Below are 24846 nucleotides of genomic sequence, written 5' to 3' on the forward strand. Positions count from 1 at the left end.
CCTGCCCTGGGAGTGTTTGATGGGACAGTGTAGAGGGAGCTTTACTCTGTATCTAACCCGTGCTGTATCTGACTGTCCCACTACCCAACATTTCTCTCCTCACCTTGATGAGCATAAAATGCTGCAAAAATACAACACAGATGTAAACAGGCCTGAGATCAGATCGAAGTGTAATTGTGAACGTTTCACGTGAGTGTGTGTGACGTCAGGGTTTGTAGGTTTGTATGTATGTGTGTGTTTACAGAATGTGTGGGATGGGGAGAGAGGATGTGTCCTGCCCTTTAATGCCCCAAAGCAGCATTCGATGGTCCGGGGGCCATGAATGAAGCCCTTGTTACTTCCCACTCAGCTCAGCAATGGATAGAAATGGAGGTCCTTCCAGACAATCCTGGCTCATCTGTTGTGTTAATGTTTTATCAATGTTAGCTTGAGGGAGGTTATCTTCTTCAGCATTTTCTCCTCTCCTGAAGGTGCTGACTCTCACTGGGGTACAGGTCCCCTCCTCTCCTGAAGGTGCTGACTCTCACTGGGGTACAGGTCCCCTCTCCCCCTGAAGGTACTGACTCTCACTGGGGTACAGGTCCCCTCCTCTCCTGAAGGTGCTGACTCTCACTGGGGTACAGGTCCCCTCCTCTCCTGAAGGTGCTGACTCTCACTGGGGTACAGGTCCCCTCCTCTCCTGAAGGTGCTGACTCTCACTGGGGTACAGGTCCCCATCTCTCCTGAAGGTACTGACTCTCACTGGGGTACAGGTCCCCTCCTCTCCTGAAGGTGCTGACTCTCACTGGGGTACAGGTCCCCTCCTCTCCTGAAGGTGCTGACTCTCACTGGGGTACAGGTCCCCTCCTCTCCTGAAGGTGCTGACTCTCACTGGGGTACAGGTCCCCATCTCTCCTGAAGGTACTGACTCTCACTGGGGTACAGGTCCCCTCCTCTCCTGTCGGTGCTGACTCTCACTGGGGTACGGGTCCCCTCCTCTCCTGAAGGTGCTGACTCTCCCTGGGGTACAGGTCCCCTCCTCTCCTGAAGGTGCTGACTCTCACTGGGGTACAGGTCCCCTCCTCTCCTGTCGGTGCTGACTCCCCCTGGGGTACAGGTCCCCTCCTCTCCTGAAGGTGCTGACTCTCACTGGGGTACAGGTCCCCTCCTCTCCTGAAGGTGCTGACTCTCCCTGGGGTACAGGTCCCCTCCTCTCCTGAAGGTGCTGACTCTCACTGGGGTACAGGTCCCCTCCTCTCCTGAAGGTGCTGACTCCCCCTGGGGTACAGGTCCCCTCCTCTTCTGAAGGTGCTGACTCTCACTGGGGTACAGGTCCCCTCCTCTCCTGAAGGTGCTGACTCTCACTGGGGTACGGGTCCCCTCCTCTCCTGAAGGTGCTGACTCTCACTGGGGTACAGGTCCCCTCCTCTCCTGAAGGCTCTGACTCTCACGGGAATACAGGTCCCCTCCTCTCCTGAAGGTGCTGACTCTCACTGGGGTACAGGTAACCCTCCTCTCCTGAAGGCTCTGACTCTCACGGGGATACAGGTCCCCTCCTCTCCTGAAGGTGCTGACTCTCACGGGGGTACAGGTCCCCTCCTCTCCTGAAGGTGCTGACTCTCCCTGGGGTACAGGTCCCCTCCTCTCCTGAAGGTGCTGACTCCCCCTGGGGTACAGGTCCCCTCCTCTCCTGTCGGTGCTGACTCTCACTGGGGTACGGGTCCCCTCCTCTCCTGAAGGTGCTGACTCCCCCTGGGGTACGGGTCCCCTCCTCTCCTGAAGGTGCTGACTCTCACTGGGGTACAGGTCCCCTCCTCTCCTGAAGGCTCTGACTCTCACTGGGGTACAGGTCCCCTCCTCTCCTGAAGGTTCTGACTCTCACTGGGGTACAGGTCCCCTCCTCTCCTGAAGGTGCTGACTCCCCCTGGGGTACAGGTCCCCTCCTCTTCTGAAGGTGCTGACTCTCACTGGGGTACAGGTCCCCTCCTCTCCTGAAGGTGCTGACTCTCACTGGGGTACGGGTCCCCTCCTCTCCTGAAGGTGCTGACTCTCACTGGGGTACAGGTCCCCTCCTCTCCTGAAGGTGCTGACTCTCACTGGGGTACAGGTCCCCTCCTCTCCTGAAGGCTCTGACTCTCACGGGGATACAGGTCCCCTCCTCTCCTGAAGGTGCTGACTCTCACTGGGGTACAGGTAACCCTCCTCTCCTGAAGGCTCTGACTCTCACGGGGATACAGGTCCCCTCCTCTCCTGAAGGTGCTGACTCTCACTGGGGTACAGGTCCCCTCCTCTCCTGAAGGCTCTGACTCTCACGGGGATACAGGTCCCCTCCTCTCCTGAAGGTGCTGACTCTCACTGGGGTACAGGTAACCCTCCTCTCCTGAAGGCTCTGACTCTCACGGGGATACAGGTCCCCTCCTCTCCTGAAGGTGCTGACTCTCCCTGGGGTACAGGTCCCCTCCTCTCCTGAAGGTGCTGACTCCCCCTGGGGTACAGGTCCCCTCCTCTCCTGTCGGTGCTGACTCTCACTGGGGTACGGGTCCCCTCCTCTCCTGAAGGTGCTGACTCCCCCTGGGGTATGGGTCCCCTCCTCTCCTGAAGGTGCTGACTCTCACTGGGGTACAGGTCCCCTCCTCTCCTGAAGGCTCTGACTCTCACTGGGGTACAGGTCCCCTCCTCTCCTGAAGGTGCTGACTCTCACTGGGGTACAGGTCCCCTCCTCTCCTGAAGGCTCTGACTCTCATTGGGGTACAGGTCCCCTCCTCTCCTGAAGGCTCTGACTCTCACTGGGGTACAGGTCCCCTCCTCTCCTGAAAGATTTGTGCACATATACCCCCAGATCTCTCTGTTCCTTTTAGAGTTGTGCCCTCTAGTTTATATTGCCTCTCCTCGTTCTTCCTACCGAAATGTATCACTTCGCATTTTTCTGCATTAAATTTCATCTGCCACGTGTCCGCCCATTCCACCAGCCTGTCTGTATCCTCTTGAAGTCTATCACTATCCTCCTCACTGTTCACTACACTTCCAAGTTTTGTGTCATCTGCAAATTTTGAAATTGTGCCCTGTACACCCAAGTCCAAGTCATTAATATATATCAAGAAAAGCAGTGGTCCCAGCACTAACCCCTGGGGAACACCACTGTACACCTCCCTCCAGTCCGAAAAACAACCGTTCACCACTACTCTCTGTTTCCTGTCACTTAGTCAATTCTGTATCTATATTGCTACTGCCCCCTTTATTCCATGGGCTGCAATCTTGATAATAAGCCAACCATGCGGCACTTTATCAAATGCCTTTTGGAAGTCCATATACACCACATCAACTGCATTGCCCTCATCTACCCTCTCTGTTACCTCATCAAAAAACTCTATCAGGTTAGTTAAACACGATTTGCCTTTAACAAATCCGTGCTGGCTTTCCCGAATCAATCCACCCTCGTCCAAGTGACTGCTCATTCTGTCCTGGATTATCATTTCTAAAAGTTTCCCCACCACTGAGGTTAAACTGACTGGCCTGTAGTTGCTGGGTTTATCCTTTTTTGAACAAGGGTGTAACATTTGCAATTCTCCAGTCCTCTGGCACCTCCCCCGTATCTACGGATGATTGGAAGATTATGGCCAGTACCTCCACAATTTCCACCCTTACTTCCCTCAGCAACCTCGGATGCATCCAATCCGGACCAGGTGATTTATCTACTTTAAGTACAGTCGGCCTTTTCAGTACCTCCTCTTTATCAATTTTTAGCCCATTCAGTATCTCAACTATATCTTCCTTCACTGAGACTCTGGCAGTTTTTGGTGAGGTATGGTGGAGGGGGAGTAGGGAGTCAGTGCCTTCAAGAGAAGAGGTGGAGGTAAGCTCACAGAAACAAGGCTGATAACTGTAGTGTGGGGTTTCTGACAGTGTTCAATTACTTCAGGTGATGCTGGCTTCAATCTGAGAGCTGGGACCATTGGTCAAAGTATTCAGTTGGACACATCGTAATGTTTTCTGCAGATCTGGAAGGGAAGAGTGAAGGTTGAGAATGAAGGGCCAGATTTAGGAATACTGCCCTGGTAGGAAGCCTCACTCACTGACCATGTGTGTCGATAAATCACGGCCTATGGCAGAGACGGTATGATGCATTTGTAACATAATCCCTAAGACCTCTGTTCTTCACTGGTGACAAGTTCTGACCAATGCTTGTTTTGTAGATGTTGGAATTGAGATCCCAATTGTCTGTGTTGTCCTGGAAGGAGGCCCCGGTACTCTGAACGTAAGTAAAGAAACAAAGGACATGCATTTCTACCGTTCCTTTCACAACTTCGGGACATTACAAAGCGCTTTACAGCCAAAGAAGTACTTTTGAAGTGTAGTCACTGTGATAATGTAGGAAACACAGCAGCCAATTTGCGCACAGCAAGATCCCACAAACAGCAATGTGATAATGACCAGGCCATGAGTGTTTTTAATAGCAATGTTGGTTCAGGGATAAATATTGGCCAGGACAATATTCTTCTTCGAAATAGTGCTATCGGATCTTTGAAGTCCACCTGAGAGGGAAGAAGACGCCTCGGTTTAATATTTCATCCAAAAGACGGCCCCTCCGACAGTGCAGCGCTCCCTCAGTACTGACCCTCCGACAGTGCAGCGCTCCCTCAGTACTGACCCTCCGACAGTGCAGCGCTCCCTCAGTACTGACACTCCGACAGTGCAGCGCTCCCTCAGTACTGACCCTCCGACAGTGCAGCGCACCCTCGGTACCGACCCTCCGACAGTGCAGCGCTCCCTCGGTACCGGCCCTCCGACAGTGCAGGGCTCCCTCGGTACCGGCCCTCCGACAGCGCGGAGCTCCCTCGGTACCGGCCCTCCGACAGCGCGGCGCTCCCTCGGTACCGGCCCTCCCTCAGCGCGGCGCTCCCTCGGTACCGGCCCTCCCTCAGCGCGGCGCTCCCTCGGTACCGGCCCTCCCTCAGCGCGGCGCTCCCTCGGTACCGGCCCTCCCTCAGCGCGGCGCTCCCTCGGTACCGGCCCTCCCTCAGCGCGGCGCTCCCTCGGTACCGGCCCTCCCTCAGCGCGGCGCTCCCTCGGTACCGGCCCTCCCTCAGCGCGGCGCTCCCTCGGTACCGGCCCTCCCTCAGCGCGGCGCTCCCTCGGTACCGGCCCTCCCTCAGCGCGGCGCTCCCTCGGTACCGGCCCTCCCTCAGCGCGGCGCTCCCTCGGTACCGGCCCTCCCTCAGCGCGGCGCTCCCTCGGTACCGGCCCTCCCTCAGCGCGGCGCTCCCTCGGTACCGGCCCTCCCTCAGCGCGGCGCTCCCTCGGTACCGGCCCTCCCTCAGCGCGGCGCTCCCTCGGTACCGGCCCTCCCTCAGCGCGGCGCTCCCTCGGTACCGGCCCTCCCTCAGCGCGGCGCTCCCTCGGTACCGGCCCTCCCTCAGCGCGGCGCTCCCTCGGTACCGGCCCTCCCTCAGCGCGGCGCTCCCTCGGTACCGGCCCTCCCTCAGCGCGGCGCTCCCTCGGTACCGGCCCTCCCTCAGCGCGGCGCTCCCTCGGTACCGGCCCTCCCTCAGCGCGGCGCTCCCTCGGTACCGGCCCTCCCTCAGCGCGGCGCTCCCTCGGTACCGGCCCTCCCTCAGCGCGGCGCTCCCTCGGTACCGGCCCTCCCTCAGCGCGGCGCTCCCTCGGTACCGGCCCTCCCTCAGCGCGGCGCTCCCTCGGTACCGGCCCTCCCTCAGCGCGGCGCTCCCTCGGTACCGGCCCTCCCTCAGCGCGGCGCTCCCTCGGTACCGCCCCTCCCTCAGCGCGGCGCTCCCTCGGTACCGGCCCTCCCTCAGCGCGGCGCTCCCTCGGTACCGGCCCTCCCTCAGCACAGCACTGGAGTGTCAGCCAAGAATTTGTGCTCACATCTCTGGAGTGGGACTGGATCCAGCGACCTTCTGACTCAGAGGCGAGAGAGCGACTCACTGAGCCACGGCTGACACCATCTCTGTCCACAAATCAAGAAAAATCTTGCAGAGGGCGCACACTTCCTGTCCATAAATCTTACTTCCTGCTGTCATAGTTTGTTGTGGTACTTTTACCATTGTAAATTGTTACGTCAACATTTAGGATTCAAATTTGCTATGTCAAGTGTCACGGTGCAGTTGCAAGCCCTGGCCATAAGGTGGCTCTGTGCCAGGAGATGCTGAAGCCTCTCAGCCCAACCTATCACCATCTTGTACCTAAAAAGTCTTGTATTCATCAATTTAATGGTCTGATCAGTGCAGTATTTAGTGTGCTGCTGTATTTATTTGATGGTCTGTTCAGTGCAGTATTTAGTGTGCTGCTGTATTTATTTGATGGTCTGTTCAGTGCAGTATTTAGTGTGCTGCTGTATTTATTTGATGGTCTGTTTAGTACAGTATTTATTGTGCTGCTGTATTTATTTGATGGTCTGTTTAGTACAGTATTTATTGTGCTGCTGTATTTATTTGATGGTCTGTTTAGTACAGTATTTAGTGTGCTGCTGTATTTATTTGATGGTCTGTTTAGTACAGTATTTAGTGGGCTGCTGTATTTATTTGATGGTCTGTTTAGTACAGTATTTAGTGTGCTGCTGTATTTATTTGATGGTCTGTTTTGTGCTGTATTTAGTGTGCTGCTGTATTTATTTGATGGTCTGTTTAGTACAGTATTTAGTGTGCTGCTGTATTTATTTGATGGTCTGTTTAGTACAGTATTTAGTGTGCTGCTGTATTTATTTGATGGTCTGTTTAGTACAGTATTTAGTGTGCTGCTGTATTTATTTGATGGTCTGTTTAGTACAGTATTTAGTGTGCTGCTGTATTTATTTGATGGTCTGTTTAGTACAGTATTTAGTGTGCTGCAGTATTTATTTGATGGTCTGTTTAGTACAGTATTTAGTGTGCTGCGGTATTTATTTGATGGTCTGTTTAGTACAGTATTTAGTGTGCTGCTGTATTTATTTAATGGTCTGTTCAGTACAGTATTTAGTGTGCTGCTGTATTTATTTGATGGTCTGTTTAGTACAGTATTTAGTGTGCTGCTGTATTTATTTGATGGTATGTTTAGTACAGTATTTAGTGTGCTGCTGTATTTATTTGATGGTCTGTTTAGTACAGTAGTTATTGTGCTGCTGTATTTATTTGATGGTCTGTTTCGTACAGTATTTAGTGTGCTGCTGTATTTATTTGATGGTATGTTTAGTACAGTAATTAGTGTGCTGCTGTATTTATTTGATGGTCTGTTTAGTACAGTAATTAGTGTGCTGCTGTATTTATTTGATGGTATGTTTAGTACAGTATTTCGTGTGCTGCTGTATTTATTTGATGGTATATTTAGTACAGTATTGAGTGTGCTGCTGTATTTATCATACAGTCTGTTTAGTACAGTATTTAGTGTGCTGCTGTATTTATTTGATGGTCTGTTTAGTACAGTATTTAGTGTGCTGCTGTATTTATTTGATGGTCTGTTTAGTACAGTATTTAGTGTGCTGCTGTATTTATTTAATGGTCTGTTTAGTACAGTATTTAGTGTGCTGCTGTATTTATTTAATGGTCTGTTTAGTACAGTATTTAGTGTGCTGCTGTATTTATTTAATGGTCTGTTCAGTACAGTATTTAGTGTGCTGCTGTATTTATTTGATGGTCTGTTTAGTACAGTATTTAGTGTGCTGCTGTATTTATTTGATGGTCTGTTTAGTACAGTATTTATTGTGCTGCTGTATTTATTTGATGGTCTGTTTAGTACAGTATTTAGTGTGCTGCTGTATTTATTTGATGGTCTGTTTCGTATAGTATTTAGTGTGCTGCTGTATTTATTTGATGGTCTGTTTAGTACAGTATTTAGTGTGCTGCTGTATTTATTTTACAGTCTGTTTAGCACAGTATTTAGTGTTCTGCTGTATTTATTTGATGGTCTGTTTAGTACAGTATTTGGTGTGCTGCTGTATTTGTTTGATGGTCTGTTTAGCACAGTATTTAGTGTGCTGCTGTATTTATTATACAGTCTGTTTAGTACAGTATTTAGTGTGCTGCTGTATATATTTGATGGTATGTTTAGTACAGTATTTAGTGTGCTCTTGTATTTATTTGATATGTTTAGTACAGTATTTAGTGTGCTGCTGCATTTATTTGATGGTCTGTTTAGTACAGTAATTAGTGTGCTGCTGTATTTATTTGATGGCATGTTTAGTACAGTATTTCGTGTGCTGCTGTATTTATTTGATGGCATATTTAGTACAGTATTTAGTGTGCTGCTGTATTTATTTTACGGTCTGTTTAGTACAGTATTTAGTGTGCTGCTGTATTTATTTTACAGTCTGTTTAGCACAGTATTTAGTGTGCTGCTGTATTTATTTTACAGTCTGTTTAGCACAGTATTTAGTGTGCTGCTGTATTTGTTTGATGGTCTGTTTAGCACAGTATTTAGTGTGCTGCTGTATTTATCATACAGTCTGTTTAGTACAGTATTTAGTGTGCTGCTGTATTTATTTGATGGTCTGTTTAGTACAGTATTTAGTGTGCTGCAGTATTTATTTGATGGTCTGTTTAGTACAGTATTTAGTGTGCTGCTGTATTTATTTGATGGTATGTTTAGTACAGTATTTCGTGTGCTGCTGTATTTATTTGATGGTATATTTAGTACAGTATTTAATGTGCTGCTGTATTTATTTTACGGTCTGTTTCGTACAGTATTTAGTGTGCTGCTGTATTTATTTTACAGTCTGTTTAGCACTGTATTTAGTGTGCTGCTGTATTTGTTTGATGGTCTGTTTAGCACAGTATTTAGTGTGCTGCTGTATTTATCATACAGTCTGTTTAGTACAGTATTTAGTGTGCTGCTGTATTTATTTGATGGTCTGTTTAGTACAGTATTTAGTGTGCTGCTGTATTTATTTGATGGTCTGTTTAGTACAGTATTTAGTGTGCTGCTGTATTTATTTGATGATCTGTTTAGTACACTATTTAGTGTGCTGCTGTATTTATTTGATTGTCTGTTTAGTACAGTATTTAGTGTGCTCTTGTATTTATTTGATATGTTTAGTACAGTATTTAGTGTGCTCTTGTATTTATTTGATAAGTTTAGTACAGTAATTATTGTGCTGCTGTATTTATTTGATGGTATGTTTAGTACAGTATTTAGTGTGCTGCTGTATTTATTTGGTCTGTTAAGTACTGTATTTAGTGTGCTGCTCTATTTATTTGATTGTCTGTTCAGTGCATTATTTAGTGTGCTGCTTTATTTCGTTGATGCTCTGTTTAGTACAGTATTTAGTGTGCTGCTGTGTTTATTTGATGGTATGTTTAGTACACTATTTAGTGTGCTGCTGTATTTATTTGATTGTCTGTTTAGTGCAGTATTTAGTGTGCGCTTGTATTTATTTGATATGTTTAGTACAGTATTTAGTGTGCTGCTGTATTTATTTGATATGTTTCGTACAGTATTTAGTGTGCTGCTGTATTTATTTGATGGTCTGTTTAGTACAGTATTTAGTGAGCTTCTGTATTTATTTGATATGTTTCGTACAGTATTTAGTGTGCTGCTGTATTTATTTGATGGTCTGTTTCGTACAGTATTTAGTGTGCTGCTGTAGAAATTTTACAGTCTGTTTAGTGCAGTATTTCATGTGCTGCTGTATTTATTTGATGGTCTGTTTAGTACAGTATTTATTGTGCTGCTGTATTTATTTGATGGTATGTTTAGTACAGTATTTGGTGTGCTGCTGTATTTATTTGGTCTGTTCAGTACTGTATTTAGTGTGCTGCTGTATTTATTTGATGGTCTGTTTAGTACAGTATTTCGTGTGCTGCTGTATTTATTTGATGGTCTGTTTAGTGCACTATTTAGTGTGCTGCTGTATTTATTTGATGGTCCGTTTAGTACAGTATTTAGTGTGCGCTTGTATTTATTTGATATGTTTAGTGCAGTATTTAGTGTGCGCTTGTATTTATTTGATATGTTTAGTACAGTATTTAGTGTGCTGCTGTATTTATTTGATATGTTTAGTACAGTATTTAGTGTGCTGCTGTATTTATTTGATTGTCTGTTCAGTACAGTATTTAGTGTGCTGCTTTATTTAGTTGATGGTCTGTTTAGTACAGTATTTAGTGTGCTGCTGTATTTATTTGGTCTGTTTAATACAGTGGTTAGTGTGCTGCTGTATTTATTTGATGGTCTGTTTAGTACAGTATTTAGTGTGCTGCTGTAGAAATTTTACAGTCTGTTTAGTACAGTATTTCATGTGCTGCTGTATTTATTTGATGGTATGTTTAGTGCAGTATTTAGTGAGCTGCTGTATTTATTTAATGGTCTGTTTAGTGCAGTATTTAGTGTGCTGCTGTATTTATTTGATGGTCTGTTTAGTACAGTATTTATTGTGCTGCTGTATTTATTTAATGGTCTGTTTAGTACAGTATTTAGTGTGCTGCTGTATTTATTTGATGGTCTGTTTAGTACAGTATTTAGTGTGCTGCTGTATTTATTTGATGGTCTGTTTAGTGCAGTATTTAGTGTGCTGCTGTATTTATTTTACGGTCTGTTTCGTGCAGTATTTAGTGTGCTGCTGTGTTTATTTGATGGTCTGTTTAGTACAGTATTTAGTGTGCTGCTGTATTTATTTGATGGTATGTTTAGTACAGTATTTAGTGTGCTGCTGTATTTATTTGATATGTTTAGTACAATATTTAGTGTGCTGCTGTATTTATTTAATGGTCTGTTTCATACAGTATTTAGTGTGCTGCTGTATATATTTGATTGCCTGTTTAGTACAGTATTTAGTGTGCTCTTGTGTTTATTTGATATGTTTAGTACAGTATTTAGTGTGCTGCTGTATTTATTTGATGGTCTGTTTAGTACAGTATTTAGTGTGGTGCTGTATTTATTTGATGGTCTGTTTAGTGCAGTATTTAGTGTGCTGCTGTATTTATTTTACGGTCTGTTTAGTGCAGTATTTAGTGTGCTGCTGTGTTTATTTGATGGTCTGTTTAGTACAGTATTTAGTGTGCTGCTGTATTTATTTGATGGTATGTTTAGTACAGTATTTAGTGTGCTGCTGTATTTATTTGATATGTTTAGTACAATATTTAGTGTGCTGCTGTATTTATTTAATGGTCTGTTTCATACAGTATTTAGTGTGCTGCTGTATATATTTGATTGCCTGTTTAGTACAGTATTTAGTGTGCTCTTGTATTTATTTGATATGTGTAGTACAGTATTTAGTGTGCTCTTGTATTTATTTGATATGTTTCGTACAGTATTTAGTGTGCTGCTGTATTTATTTGATGGTCTGTTTAGTACAGTATTTAGTGTGCTCTTGTATTTATTTGATATGTTTCGTACAGTATTTAGTTTGCTGCTGTATTTATTTGATGGTCTGTTTAGTACAATATTTAGTGTGCTGCTGTATTTATTTGATATGTTTAGTACAGTATTTATTGTGCTGCTGTATATATTTGATGGTCTGTTTAGTACAGTATTTAGTGTGCTGCTGTATTTATTTGATTGTCTGTTTAGTACAGTATTTAGTGTGCTCTTGTATTTATTTGATATGTTTAGTGCAGTATTTAGTGTGCCCTTGTATTTATTTGATATGTTTAGTACAGTATTTAGTGTGCTGCTGTATTTATTTGATGGTCTGTTTAGTACAGTATTGAGGGTGCTGCTGTTTTTATTTGGTCTGTTCAGCACAGTATTTAGTGTGCTGCTGTGTTTATTCGATGGTATGTTTCGTATAGTATTTCGTGTGCTGCTGTATTTATTTGATTGTCTGTTTATTACAGTATTTAGTGTGCTCTTGTGTTTATTTGATATGTTTAGTGCAGTATTTAGTGTGCTCTTGTATTTATTTGATATGTTTAGTACAGTATTTAGTGTGCTGCTGTATTTATTTGATGGTCTGTTTCGTACAGTATTTAGTGTACTGCTGTATTTATTTGATGGTCTGTTTCGTACGGTATTTAGTGTGCTGCTGTATTTATTTGATGGTCTGTTTAGTGCAGTATTTAGTGTGCTGCTGTATTTATTTGATTGTCTGTTTCGTACAGTATTTAGTGTGCTGCTGTATTTATTTGATGGTCTGTTTAGTACAGTATTTAGTGTGCTGCTGTATATATTTGATCGGCTGTTTAGTACAGTATTTAGTGTGCTGCTGTATTATTTTGATTGTCTGTTTAGTACAGTATTCAGTGTGCTGCTGTATTTATTTGATGGTATGTTTAGTACAGTATTTAGTGTGCTGCTGTATTTATTTGATGGTCTGTTTAGTACAGTATTTAGTGTGCTGCTGTATTATTTTGATCGTCTGTTTAGTACAGTATTTAGTGTACTCTTGTATTTATTTCATATGTTTAGTACAGTATTTAGTGTGCTGCTGTATATATTTGATGGTCTGTTTGATACAGTATTTAGTGTGCTGCTGTATTTATTTGATGGTCTGTTTTGTACAGTATTTAGTGTGCTGCTGTATTTATTTGATGGTCTGTTTCGTACAGTATTTAGTGTGCTGCTGTATTTATTTCATCTGTTTAGTACAGTATTTCGTGTGCTGCTGTATATATTTGATGGTATGTTTAGTACAGTATTTCGTGTGCTGCTGTATTTATTTGATGGTCTGTTTAGTACAGTATTTAGTGTGCTGCTGTATTTATTTGATGGTCTGTTTAGTACAGTATTTAGTGTGCTGCTGTATTTATTTGATGGTCTGTTTAGTACAGTATTTAGTGTGCTGCTGTATATATTTGATGGTATGTTTAGTACAGTATTTCGTGTGCTGCTGTATTTATTTGATGGTCTGTTTAGTACAGTATTTAGTGTGCTGCTGTATTTATTTGATGGTCTGTTTAGTACAGTATTTCATATGCTGCTGTATTTATTTAATGGTCTGTTTAGTACAGTATTTAGTGTGCTGCTGTATTTATTTGATGGTATGTTTAGTAAAGTATTTAGTGTGCTGCTGTATTTATTTGATGGTCTGTTTCGCACAGTATTTCGTGTGCTGCTGTTTATATTTTACCTTATGTTTGGTGCAGTATTTAGTGTGCTGCTGTATTTATTTGATGGTCTGTTTAGTACAGTATTTAGTGTTCTCTTGTATTTATTTGATATGTTTAGTCCAGTATTTAGTGTGCTGATGTATTTATTTGATGGTCTGTTGAGTACAGTATTTAGTGTGCTGCTGTATTTACTTGATGGTCTGTTTAGTACAGTATTTACTGTGCTGCTGTATTTATTTGATGGTATGTTTCGTATAGTATTTAGTGTGCTACTGTATTTATTTGATTGTCTGTTTAGTACAGTATTTAGTGTGCTGCTGTATTTATTTGATATGTTTAGTGCAGTATTTAGTGTGCTGCTGTAAATATTTGATGCTCTGTTTAGTACAGTATTTAGTGTGCTGCTGTATTTATTTGATATGTTTAGTACAGTATTTAGTGTGCTGCTGTATTTATTTGATGGTCTGTTTAGTACAGTATTTAGTGTGCTGCTGTATTTACTTGATGGTCTGTTTAGTACAGTATTTACTGTGCTGCTGTATTTATTTGATGGTATGTTTCGTATAGTATTTAGTGTGCTGCTGTATTTATTTGATTGTCTGTTTAGTACAGTATTTAGTGTGCTGCTGTATTTATTTGATATGTTTAGTGCAGTATTTAGTGTGCTGCTGTATATATTTAATGCTCTGTTTAGTACAGTATTTAGTGTGCTGCTGTATTTATTTTACGGTCTGTTTAGTACAGTATTTAGTGTGCTGCTGTATTTATTTGATGGTCTGTTTCGTACAGTATTTAGTGTGCTGCTGTATTTATTTTACGGTCTGTTTAGTACAGTATTTAGTGTGCTCTTGTGTTTATTTGATATGTTTAGTACAGTATTTAGTGTGCTGCTGTATTTATTTGATGGTCTGTTTAGTACAGTATTTAGTGTGCTGCTGTATTTATTTGATGGTCTGTTTAGTGCAGTATTTAGTGTGCTGCTTTATTTATTTCACGGTCTGTTTAGTGCAGTATTTAGTGTGCTGCTGTATTTATTTGATATGTTTAGTACAGTATTTAGTGTGCTGCTGTATTTATTTGATGGTCTGTTTCATACAGTATTTAGTGTGCTGCTGTATATATTTGATTGCCTGTTTAGTACAGTATTTAGTGTGCTCTTGTATTTATTTGATATGTGTAGTACAGTATTTAGTGTGCTTTTTAATTTATTTGATATGTTTCGTACAGTATTTAGTGTGCTGCTGTATTTATTTGATGGTCTGTTTAGTACAGTATTTAGTGTGCTCTTGTATTTATTTGATATGTTTCGTACAGTATTTAGTGTGCTGCTGTATTTATTTGATGGTCTGTTTAGTACAGTATTTAGTGTGCTGCTGTATTTATTTGATATGTTTAGTACAGTATTTATTGTGCTGCTGTATATATTTGATGGTCTGTTTAGTACAGTATTTAGTGTGCTGCTGTATTTATTTGATTGTCTGTTTAGTACAGTATTTAGTGTGCTCTTGTATTTATTTGATATGTTTAGTGCAGTATTTAGTGTGCTCTTGTATTTATTTGATATGTTTCGTACAGTATTTAGTGTGCTGCTGTATTTATTTGATGGTCTGTTTAGTACAGTATTGAGTGTGCTGCTGTTTTTATTTGGTCTGTTCAGCACAGTATTTAGTGTGCTGCTGTATTTATTCGATGGTATGTTTCGTATAGTATTTCGTGTGCTGCTGTATTTATTTGATTGTCTGTTTAGTACAGTATTTAGTGTGCTCTTGTGTTGATTTGATATGTTTAGTGCAGTATTTAGTGTGCTCTTGTATTTATTTGATATGTTTAGTACAGTATTTAGTGTGCTGCTGTATTTATTTGATGGTCTGTTTCGTACAGTATTTAGTGTACTGCTGTATTTATTTGATGGTCTGTTTCATACAGTATTTAGTGTGCTGCTGTATTTATTTGATGGTCTGTTTAGTGCAGTATTTAGTGTGCTGCTGTATTTATTTTATGGTCTGTTTCATACAGTATTTAGTGTGCTGCTGTATTTATTTGATGGTCTGTTTAGTACAGTATTTAGTGTGCTGCTGTATATATTTGATCGTCTGTTTAGTACAGTATTTAGTGTGCTGCTGTATTTATTTGATGGTCTGTTTAGTACAGTATTTAGTGTGCTGCTGTATTTATTTGATATGTTTAGTACAGTATTTATTGTGCTGCTGTATATATTTGATGGTCTGTTTAGTACAGTATTTAGTGTGCTGCTGTATTTATTTGATTGTCTGTTTAGTACAGTATTTAGTGTGCTCTTGTATTTATTTGATATGTTTAGTGCAGTATTTAGTGTGCTCTTGTATTTATTTGATATGTTTAGTACAGTATTTAGTGTGCTGCTGTATTTATTTGATGGTCTGTTTAGTACAGTATTGAGTGTGCTGCTGTTTTTATTTGGTCTGTTCAGCACAGTATTTAGTGTGCTGCTGTATTTATTTGATGGTCTGTTTAGTGCAGTATTTAGTGTGCTGCTGTATTTATTTGATGGTCTGTTTCATACAGTATTTAGTGTGCTGCTGTATTTATTTGATGGTCTGTTTAGTACAGTATTTACTGTGCTGCTGTATATATTTGATCGTCTGTTTAGTACAGTATTTAGTGTGCTGCTGTATTTATTTGATGGTCTGTTTAGTACAGTATTTAGTGTGCTGCTGTATTTATTTGATGGTCTGTTTTGTGCTGTATTTAGTGTGCTGCTGTATTATTTTGATTGTCTGTTTAGTACAGTATTTAGTGTGCTGCTGTATTTATTTGATATGTTTAGTGCAGTATTTAGTGTGCTGCTGTATATATTTGATGCTCTGTTTAGTACAGTATTTAGTGTGCTGCTGTATTTATTTGATATGTTTAGTACAGTATTTAGTGTGCTGCTGTATTTATTTGATGGTCTGTTTAGTACAGTATTTAGTGTGCTCTTGTGTTTATTTGATATGTTTAGTGCAGTATTTAGTGTGCTCTTGTATTTATTTGATATGTTTAGTACAGTATTTAGTGTGCTGCTGTATTTATTTGATGGTCTGTTTCGTACAGTATTTAGTGTACTGCTGTATTTATTTGATGGTCTGTTTCGTACGGTATTTAGTGTGCTGCTGTATTTATTTGATGGTCTGTTTAGTGCAGTATTTAGTGTGCTGCTGTATTTATTTGATTGTCTGTTTCGTACAGTATTTAGTGTGCTGCTGTATTTATTTGATGGTCTGTTTAGTACAGTATTTAGTGTGCTGCTGTATATATTTGATCGTCTGTTTAGTACAGTATTTAGTGTGCTGCTGTATTATTTTGATTGTCTGTTTAGTACAGTATTCAGTGTGCTGCTGTATTTATTTGATGGTATGTTTAGTACAGTATTTAGTGTGCTGCTGTATTTATTTGATGGTCTGTTTAGTACAGTATTTAATGTGCTGCTGTATTATTTTGATCGTCTGTTTAGTACAGTTTTTAGTGTACTCTTGTATTTATTTCATATGTTTAGTACAGTATTTAGTGTGCTGCTGTATATATTTGATGGTCTGTTTGATACAGTATTTAGTGTGCTGCTGTATTTATTTGATGGTCTGTTTTGTACAGTATTTAGTGTGCTGCTGTATTTATTTGATGGTCTGTTTCGTACAGTATTTAGTGTGCTGCTGTATTTATTTCATCTGTTTAGTACAGTATTTCGTGTGCTGCTGTATATATTTGATGGTATGTTTAGTACAGTATTTCGTGTGCTGCTGTATTTATTTGATGGTCTGTTTAGTACAGTATTTAGTGTGCTGCTGTATTTATTTGATGGTCTGTTTAGTACAGTATTTAGTGTGCTGCTGTATTTATTTGATGGTCTGTTTAGTACAGTATTTAGTGTGCTGCTGTATATATTTGATGGTATGTTTAGTACAGTATTTCGTGTGCTGATGTATTTATTTGATGGTCTGTTGAGTACAGTATTTAGTGTGCTGCTGTATTTACTTGATGGTCTGTTTAGTACAGTATTTACTGTGCTGCTGTATTTATTTGATGGTATGTTTCGTATAGTATTTAGTGTGCTACTGTATTTATTTGATTGTCTGTTTAGTACAGTATTTAGTGTGCTGCTGTATTTATTTGATATGTTTAGTGCAGTATTTAGTGTGCTGCTGTAAATATTTGATGCTCTGTTTAGTACAGTATTTAGTGTGCTGCTGTATTTATTTGATATGTTTAGTACAGTATTTAGTGTGCTGCTGTATTTATTTGATGGTCTGTTTAGTACAGTATTTAGTGTGCTGCTGTATTTACTTGATGGTCTGTTTAGTACAGTATTTACTGTGCTGCTGTATTTATTTGATGGTATGTTTCGTATAGTATTTAGTGTGCTGCTGTATTTATTTGATTGTCTGTTTAGTACAGTATTTAGTGTGCTGCTGTATTTATTTGATATGTTTAGTGCAGTATTTAGTGTGCTGCTGTATATATTTAATGCTCTGTTTAGTACAGTATTTAGTGTGCTGCTGTATTTATTTTACGGTCTGTTTAGTACAGTATTTAGTGTGCTGCTGTATTTATTTGATGGTCTGTTTCGTACAGTATTTAGTGTGCTGCTGTATTTATTTTACGGTCTGTTTAGTACAGTATTTAGTGTGCTCTTGTGTTTATTTGATATGTTTAGTACAGTATTTAGTGTGCTGCTGTATTTATTTGATGGTCTGTTTAGTACAGTATTTAGTGTGCTGCTGTATTTATTTGATGGTCTGTTTAGTGCAGTATTTAGTGTGCTGCTGTATTTATTTCACGGTCTGTTTAGTGCAGTATTGAGTGTGCTGCTGTGTTTATTTGATGGTCTGTTTAGTACAGTATTTAGTGTGCTGCTGTATTTATTTTACGGTCTGTTTAGTGCAGTATTAATGTGCTGCTGTATTTATTTGATATGTTTAGTACAGTATTTAGTGTGCTGCTGTATTTATTTGATGGTCTGTTTCATACAGTATTTAGTGTGCTGCTGTATATATTTGATTGCCTGTTTAGTACAGTATTTAGTGTGCTCTTGTATTTATTTGATATGTGTAGTACAGTATTTAGTGTGCTTTTGAATTTATTTGATATGTTTCGTACAGTATTTAGTGTGCTGCTGTATTTATTTGATGGTCTGTTTAGTACAGTATTTAGTGTGCTCTTGTATTTATTTGATATGTTTCGTATAGTATTTAGTGTGCTGCTGTATTTATTTGATGGTCTGTTTAGTACAGTATTTAGTGTGCTGCTGTATTTATTTGATATGTTTAGTACAGTATTTATTGTGCTGCTGTATATATTTGATGGTCTGTTTAGTACAGTATTTAGTGTGCTGCTGTATTTATTTGATTGTCTGTTTAGTACAGTATTTAGTGTGCTCTTGTATTTATTTGATATGTTTAGTGCAGTATTTAGTGTGCTCTTGTATTTATTTGATATGTTTCGTACAGTATTTAGTGTGCTGCTGTATTTATTTGATGGTCTGTTTAGTACAGTATTGAGTGTGCTGCTGTTTTTATTTGGTCTGTTCAGCACAGTATTTAGTGTGCTGCTGTATTTATTCGATGGTATGTTTCGTATAGTATTTCGTGTGCTGCTGTATTTATTTGATTGTCTGTTTAGTACAGTATTTAGTGTGCTCTTGTGTTGATTTGATATGTTTAGTGCAGTATTTAGTGTGCTCTTGTATTTATTTGATATGTTTAGTACAGTATTTAGTGTGCTGCTGTATTTATTTGATGGTCTGTTTCATACAGTATTTAGTGTACTGCTGTATTTATTTGATGGTCTGTTTCGTACAGTATTTAGTGTGCTGCTGTATTTATTTGATGGTCTGTTTAGTGCAGTATTTAGTGTGCTGCTGTATTTATTTTATGGTCTGTTTCATACAGTATTTAGTGTGCTGCTGTATTTATTTGATGGTCTGTTTAGTACAGTATTTAGTGTGCTGCTGTATATATTTGATCGTCTGTTTAGTACAGTATTTAGTGTGCTGCTGTATTTATTTGATGGTCTGTTTAGTACAGTATTTAGTGTGCTGCTGTATTTATTTGATATGTTTAGTACAGTATTTATTGTGCTGCTGTATATATTTGATGGTCTGTTTAGTACAGTATTTAGTGTGCTGCTGTATTTATTTGATTGTCTGTTTAGTACAGTATTTAGTGTGCTCTTGTATTTATTTGATATGTTTAGTGCAGTATTTAGTGTGCTCTTGTATTTATTTGATATGTTTAGTACAGTATTTAGTGTGCTGCTGTATTTATTTGATGGTCTGTTTAGTACAGTATTGAGTGTGCTGCTGTTTTTATTTGGTCTGTTCAGCACAGTATTTAGTGTGCTGCTGTATTTATTTGATGGTCTGTTTAGTGCAGTATTTAGTGTGCTGCTGTATTTATTTGATGGTCTGTTTAGTACAGTATTTAGTGTGCTGCTGTATTTATTTGATGGTCTGTTTAGTACAGTATTTACTGTGCTGCTGTATATATTTGATCGTCTGTTTAGTACAGTATTTAGTGTGCTGCTGTATTTATTTGATGGTCTGTTTAGTACAGTATTTAGTGTGCTGCTGTATTTATTTGATGGTCTGTTTTGTGCTGTATTTAGTGTGCTGCTGTATTATTTTGATTGTCTGTTTAGTACAGTATTTAGTGTGCTGCTGTATTTATTTGATATGTTTAGTGCAGTATTTAGTGTGCTGCTGTATATATTTGATGCTCTGTTTAGTACAGTATTTAGTGTGCTGCTGTATTTATTTGATATGTTTAGTACAGTATTTAGTGTGCTGCTGTATTTATTTGATGGTCTGTTTAGTACATTATTTCGTGTGCTGCTGTATTTACTTGATGGTCTGTTTAGTACAGTATTTACTGTGCTGCTGTATTTATTTGATGGTATGTTTCGTATAGTATTTAGTGTGCTGCTGTATATATTTGATGCTCTGTTTAGTACAGTATTTAGTGTGCTGCTGTATTTATTTTACGGTCTGTTTAGTACAGTATTTAGTGTGCTGCTGTATTTATTTGATGGTCTGTTTCGTACAGTATTTAGTGTGCTGCTGTATTTATTTTACGGTCTGTTTAGTACAGTATTTAGTGTGCTGCTATATTTATTTGATGGTCTGTTTCGTACAGTATTTAGTGTGCTGCTGTATTTATTTTACGGTCTGTTTTGTGCAGTATTTAGTGTGCTGCTGTATTTATTTGATGGTCTGTTTAGTACAGTATTTAGTGTGCTCTTGTGTTTATTTGATATGTTTAGTACAGTATTTAGTGTGCTGCTGTATTTATTTGATGGTCTGTTTAGTACAGTATTTAGTGTGCTGCTGTATTTATTTGATGGTCTGTTTAGTGCAGTATTTAGTGTGCTGCTGTATTTATTTTACGGTCTGTTTCGTGCAGTATTTTGTGTGCTGCTGTGTTTATTTGATGGTCTGTTTAGTACAGTATTTAGTGTGCTGCTGTATTTATTTGATGGTATGTTTAGTACAGTATTTAGTGTGCTGCTGTATTTATTTGATATGTTTATTACAGTATTTAGTGTGCTGCTGTATTTATTTGATGGTCTGTTTCATACAGTATTTAGTGTGCTGCTGTATATATTTGATTGCCTGTTCAGTACAGTATTTAGTGTGCTCTTGTATTTATTTGATATGTGTAGTACAGTATTCAGTGTGCTCTTGAATTTATTTGATATGTTTCGTACAGTATTTAGTGTGCTGCTGTATTTATTTGAATGTCTGTTTAGTACAGTATTTAGTGTGCTCTTGTATTTATTTGATATGTTTCGTACAGTATTTAGTGTGCTGCTGTATTTATTTGATGGTCTGTTTAGTACAGTATTTAGTGTGCTGCTGTATTTATTTGATATGTTTAGTACAGTATTTATTGTGCTGCTGTATATATTTGATGGTCTGTTTAGTACAGTATTTAGTGTGCTGCTGTATTTATTTGATTGTCTGTTTAGTACAGTATTTAGTGTGCTCTTGTATTTATTTGATATGTTTAGTGCAGTATTTAGTGTGCTCTTGTATTTATTTGATATGTTTAGTACAGTATTTAGTGTGCTGCTGTATTTATTTGATGGTCTGTTTAGTACAGTATTGAGTGTGCTGCTGTTTTTATTTGGTCTGTTCAGCACAGTATTTAGTGTGCTGCTGTATTTATTCGATGGTATGTTTCGTATTGTATTTCGTGTGCTGCTGTATTTATTTGATTGTCTGTTTAGTACAGTATTTAGTGTGCTCTTGTGTTTATTTGATATGTTTTGTGCAGTATTTAGTGTGCTCTTGTATTTATTTGATATGTTTAGTACAGTATTTAGTGTGCTGCTGTATATATTTGATGGTCTGTTTGATACAGTATTTAGTGTGCTGCTGTATTAATTTGATGGTCTGTTTTGTACAGTATTTAGTGTGCTGCTGTATTTATTTGATGGTCGGTTTAATACAGTATTTAGTGTGCTGCTGTATTTATTTGATGGTCTGTTTCGTACAGTATTTAGTGTGCTGCTGTATTTATTTGATGGTCTGTTTAGTACAGTATTTCGTGTGCTGCTGTATATATTTGATGGTATGTTTATTAAAGTATTTTGTGTGCTGCTGTATTTATTTGATGGTCTGTTTAGTACAGTATTTAGTGTGCTGCTGTATTTATTTGATGGTCTGTTTAGTACAGTATTTAGTGTGCTGCTGTATTTATTTGATGGTCTGTTTAGTACAGTATTTAGTGTGCTGCTGTATATATTTGATGGTATGTTTAGTACAGTATTTAGTGTGCTGCTGTATTAATTTGATGGTCTGTTTTGTACAGTATTTAGTGTGCTGCTGTATTTACTTGATGGTCTGTTTAGTACAGTATTTACTGTGCTGCTGTATTTATTTGATGGTATGTTTCGTATAGTATTTAGTGTGCTGCTGTATTTATTTGATTGTCTGTTTAGTACAGTATTTAGTGTGCTGCTGTATTTATTTGATATGTTTAGTGCAGTATTTAGTGTGCTGCTGTATATATTTAATGCTCTGTTTAGTACAGTATTTAGTGTGCTGCTGTATTTATTTTACGGTCTGTTTAGTGCAGTATTTAGTGTGCTGCTGTATTTATTTGATGGTCTGTTTCGTACAGTATTTAGTGTGCTGCTGTATTTATTTTACGGTCTGTTTAGTACAGTATTTAGTGTGCTCTTGTGTTTATTTGATATGTTTAGTACAGTATTTAGTGTGCTGCTGTATTTATTTGATGGTCTGTTTAGTACAGTATTTAGTGTGCTGCTGTATTTATTTGATGGTCTGTTTAGTGCAGTATTTAGTGTGCTGCTGTATTTATTTCACGGTCTGTTTAGTGCAGTATTGAGTGTGCTGCTGTGTTTATTTGATGGTCTGTTTAGTACAGTATTTAGTGTGCTGCTGTATTTATTTTACGGTCTGTTTAGTGCAGTATTAATGTGCTGCTGTATTTATTTGATATGTTTAGTACAGTATTTAGTGTGCTGCTGTATTTATTTGATGGTCTGTTTCATACAGTATTTAGTGTGCTGCTGTATATATTTGATTGCCTGTTTAGTACAGTATTTAGTGTGCTCTTGTATTTATTTGATATGTGTAGTACAGTATTTAGTGTGCTTTTGAATTTATTTGATATGTTTCGTACAGTATTTAGTGTGCTGCTGTATTTATTTGATGGTCTGTTTAGTACAGTATTTAGTGTGCTCTTGTATTTATTTGATATGTTTCGTATAGTATTTAGTGTGCTGCTGTATTTATTTGATGGTCTGTTTAGTACAGTATTTAGTGTGCTGCTGTATTTATTTGATATGTTTAGTACAGTATTTATTGTGCTGCTGTATATATTTGATGGTCTGTTTAGTACAGTATTTAGTGTGCTGCTGTATTTATTTGATTGTCTGTTTAGTACAGTATTTAGTGTGCTCTTGTATTTATTTGATATGTTTAGTGCAGTATTTAGTGTGCTCTTGTATTTATTTGATATGTTTCGTACAGTATTTAGTGTGCTGCTGTATTTATTTGATGGTCTGTTTAGTACAGTATTGAGTGTGCTGCTGTTTTTATTTGGTCTGTTCAGCACAGTATTTAGTGTGCTGCTGTATTTATTCGATGGTATGTTTCGTATAGTATTTCGTGTGCTGCTGTATTTATTTGATTGTCTGTTTAGTACAGTATTTAGTGTGCTCTTGTGTTGATTTGATATGTTTAGTGCAGTATTTAGTGTGCTCTTGTATTTATTTGATATGTTTAGTACAGTATTTAGTGTGCTGCTGTATTTATTTGATGGTCTGTTTCATACAGTATTTAGTGTACTGCTGTATTTATTTGATGGTCTGTTTCGTACAGTATTTAGTGTGCTGCTGTATTTATTTGATGGTCTGTTTAGTGCAGTATTTAGTGTGCTGCTGTATTTATTTTATGGTCTGTTTCATACAGTATTTAGTGTGCTGCTGTATTTATTTGATGGTCTGTTTAGTACAGTATTTAGTGTGCTGCTGTATATATTTGATCGTCTGTTTAGTACAGTATTTAGTGTGCTGCTGTATTTATTTGATGGTCTGTTTAGTACAGTATTTAGTGTGCTGCTGTATTTATTTGATATGTTTAGTACAGTATTTATTGTGCTGCTGTATATATTTGATGGTCTGTTTAGTACAGTATTTAGTGTGCTGCTGTATTTATTTGATTGTCTGTTTAGTACAGTATTTAGTGTGCTCTTGTATTTATTTGATATGTTTAGTGCAGTATTTAGTGTGCTCTTGTATTTATTTGATATGTTTAGTACAGTATTTAGTGTGCTGCTGTATTTATTTGATGGTCTGTTTAGTACAGTATTGAGTGTGCTGCTGTTTTTATTTGGTCTGTTCAGCACAGTATTTAGTGTGCTGCTGTATTTATTTGATGGTCTGTTTAGTGCAGTATTTAGTGTGCTGCTGTATTTATTTGATGGTCTGTTTAGTACAGTATTTAGTGTGCTGCTGTATTTATTTGATGGTCTGTTTAGTACAGTATTTACTGTGCTGCTGTATATATTTGATCGTCTGTTTAGTACAGTATTTAGTGTGCTGCTGTATTTATTTGATGGTCTGTTTAGTACAGTATTTAGTGTGCTGCTGTATTTATTTGATGGTCTGTTTTGTGCTGTATTTAGTGTGCTGCTGTATTATTTTGATTGTCTGTTTAGTACAGTATTTAGTGTGCTGCTGTATTTATTTGATATGTTTAGTGCAGTATTTAGTGTGCTGCTGTATATATTTGATGCTCTGTTTAGTACAGTATTTAGTGTGCTGCTGTATTTATTTGATATGTTTAGTACAGTATTTAGTGTGCTGCTGTATTTATTTGATGGTCTGTTTAGTACATTATTTCGTGTGCTGCTGTATTTACTTGATGGTCTGTTTAGTACAGTATTTACTGTGCTGCTGTATTTATTTGATGGTATGTTTCGTATAGTATTTAGTGTGCTGCTGTATATATTTGATGCTCTGTTTAGTACAGTATTTAGTGTGCTGCTGTATTTATTTTACGGTCTGTTTAGTACAGTATTTAGTGTGCTGCTGTATTTATTTGATGGTCTGTTTCGTACAGTATTTAGTGTGCTGCTGTATTTATTTTACGGTCTGTTTAGTACAGTATTTAGTGTGCTGCTATATTTATTTGATGGTCTGTTTCGTACAGTATTTAGTGTGCTGCTGTATTTATTTTACGGTCTGTTTTGTGCAGTATTTAGTGTGCTGCTGTATTTATTTGATGGTCTGTTTAGTACAGTATTTAGTGTGCTCTTGTGTTTATTTGATATGTTTAGTACAGTATTTAGTGTGCTGCTGTATTTATTTGATGGTCTGTTTAGTACAGTATTTAGTGTGCTGCTGTATTTATTTG

At 38.8% G+C, this 24846-nt stretch overlaps 1 protein-coding gene across 1 annotated transcript in view; it reads left to right on the forward strand.

The window, feature by feature from the left end:
- trpm2 (transient receptor potential cation channel, subfamily M, member 2) overlaps window positions 1-24846 on the forward strand; it is a gene marked incomplete at its 3' end in the record, with an annotated part of 195380 nt that overhangs the window by 25713 nt on the left and 144821 nt on the right. The window contains exon 6 of the mRNA XM_067978459.1: window positions 4173-4234. Coding sequence (XP_067834560.1) covers window positions 4173-4234 — 62 coding nt within the window. The remainder of the gene's footprint in view (window positions 1-4172; window positions 4235-24846) is intronic.

This window comes from Heptranchias perlo, unplaced genomic scaffold (genome assembly GCF_035084215.1).
Source record: "Heptranchias perlo isolate sHepPer1 unplaced genomic scaffold, sHepPer1.hap1 HAP1_SCAFFOLD_292, whole genome shotgun sequence".
Lineage (NCBI taxonomy): Eukaryota > Metazoa > Chordata > Chondrichthyes > Hexanchiformes > Hexanchidae > Heptranchias > Heptranchias perlo.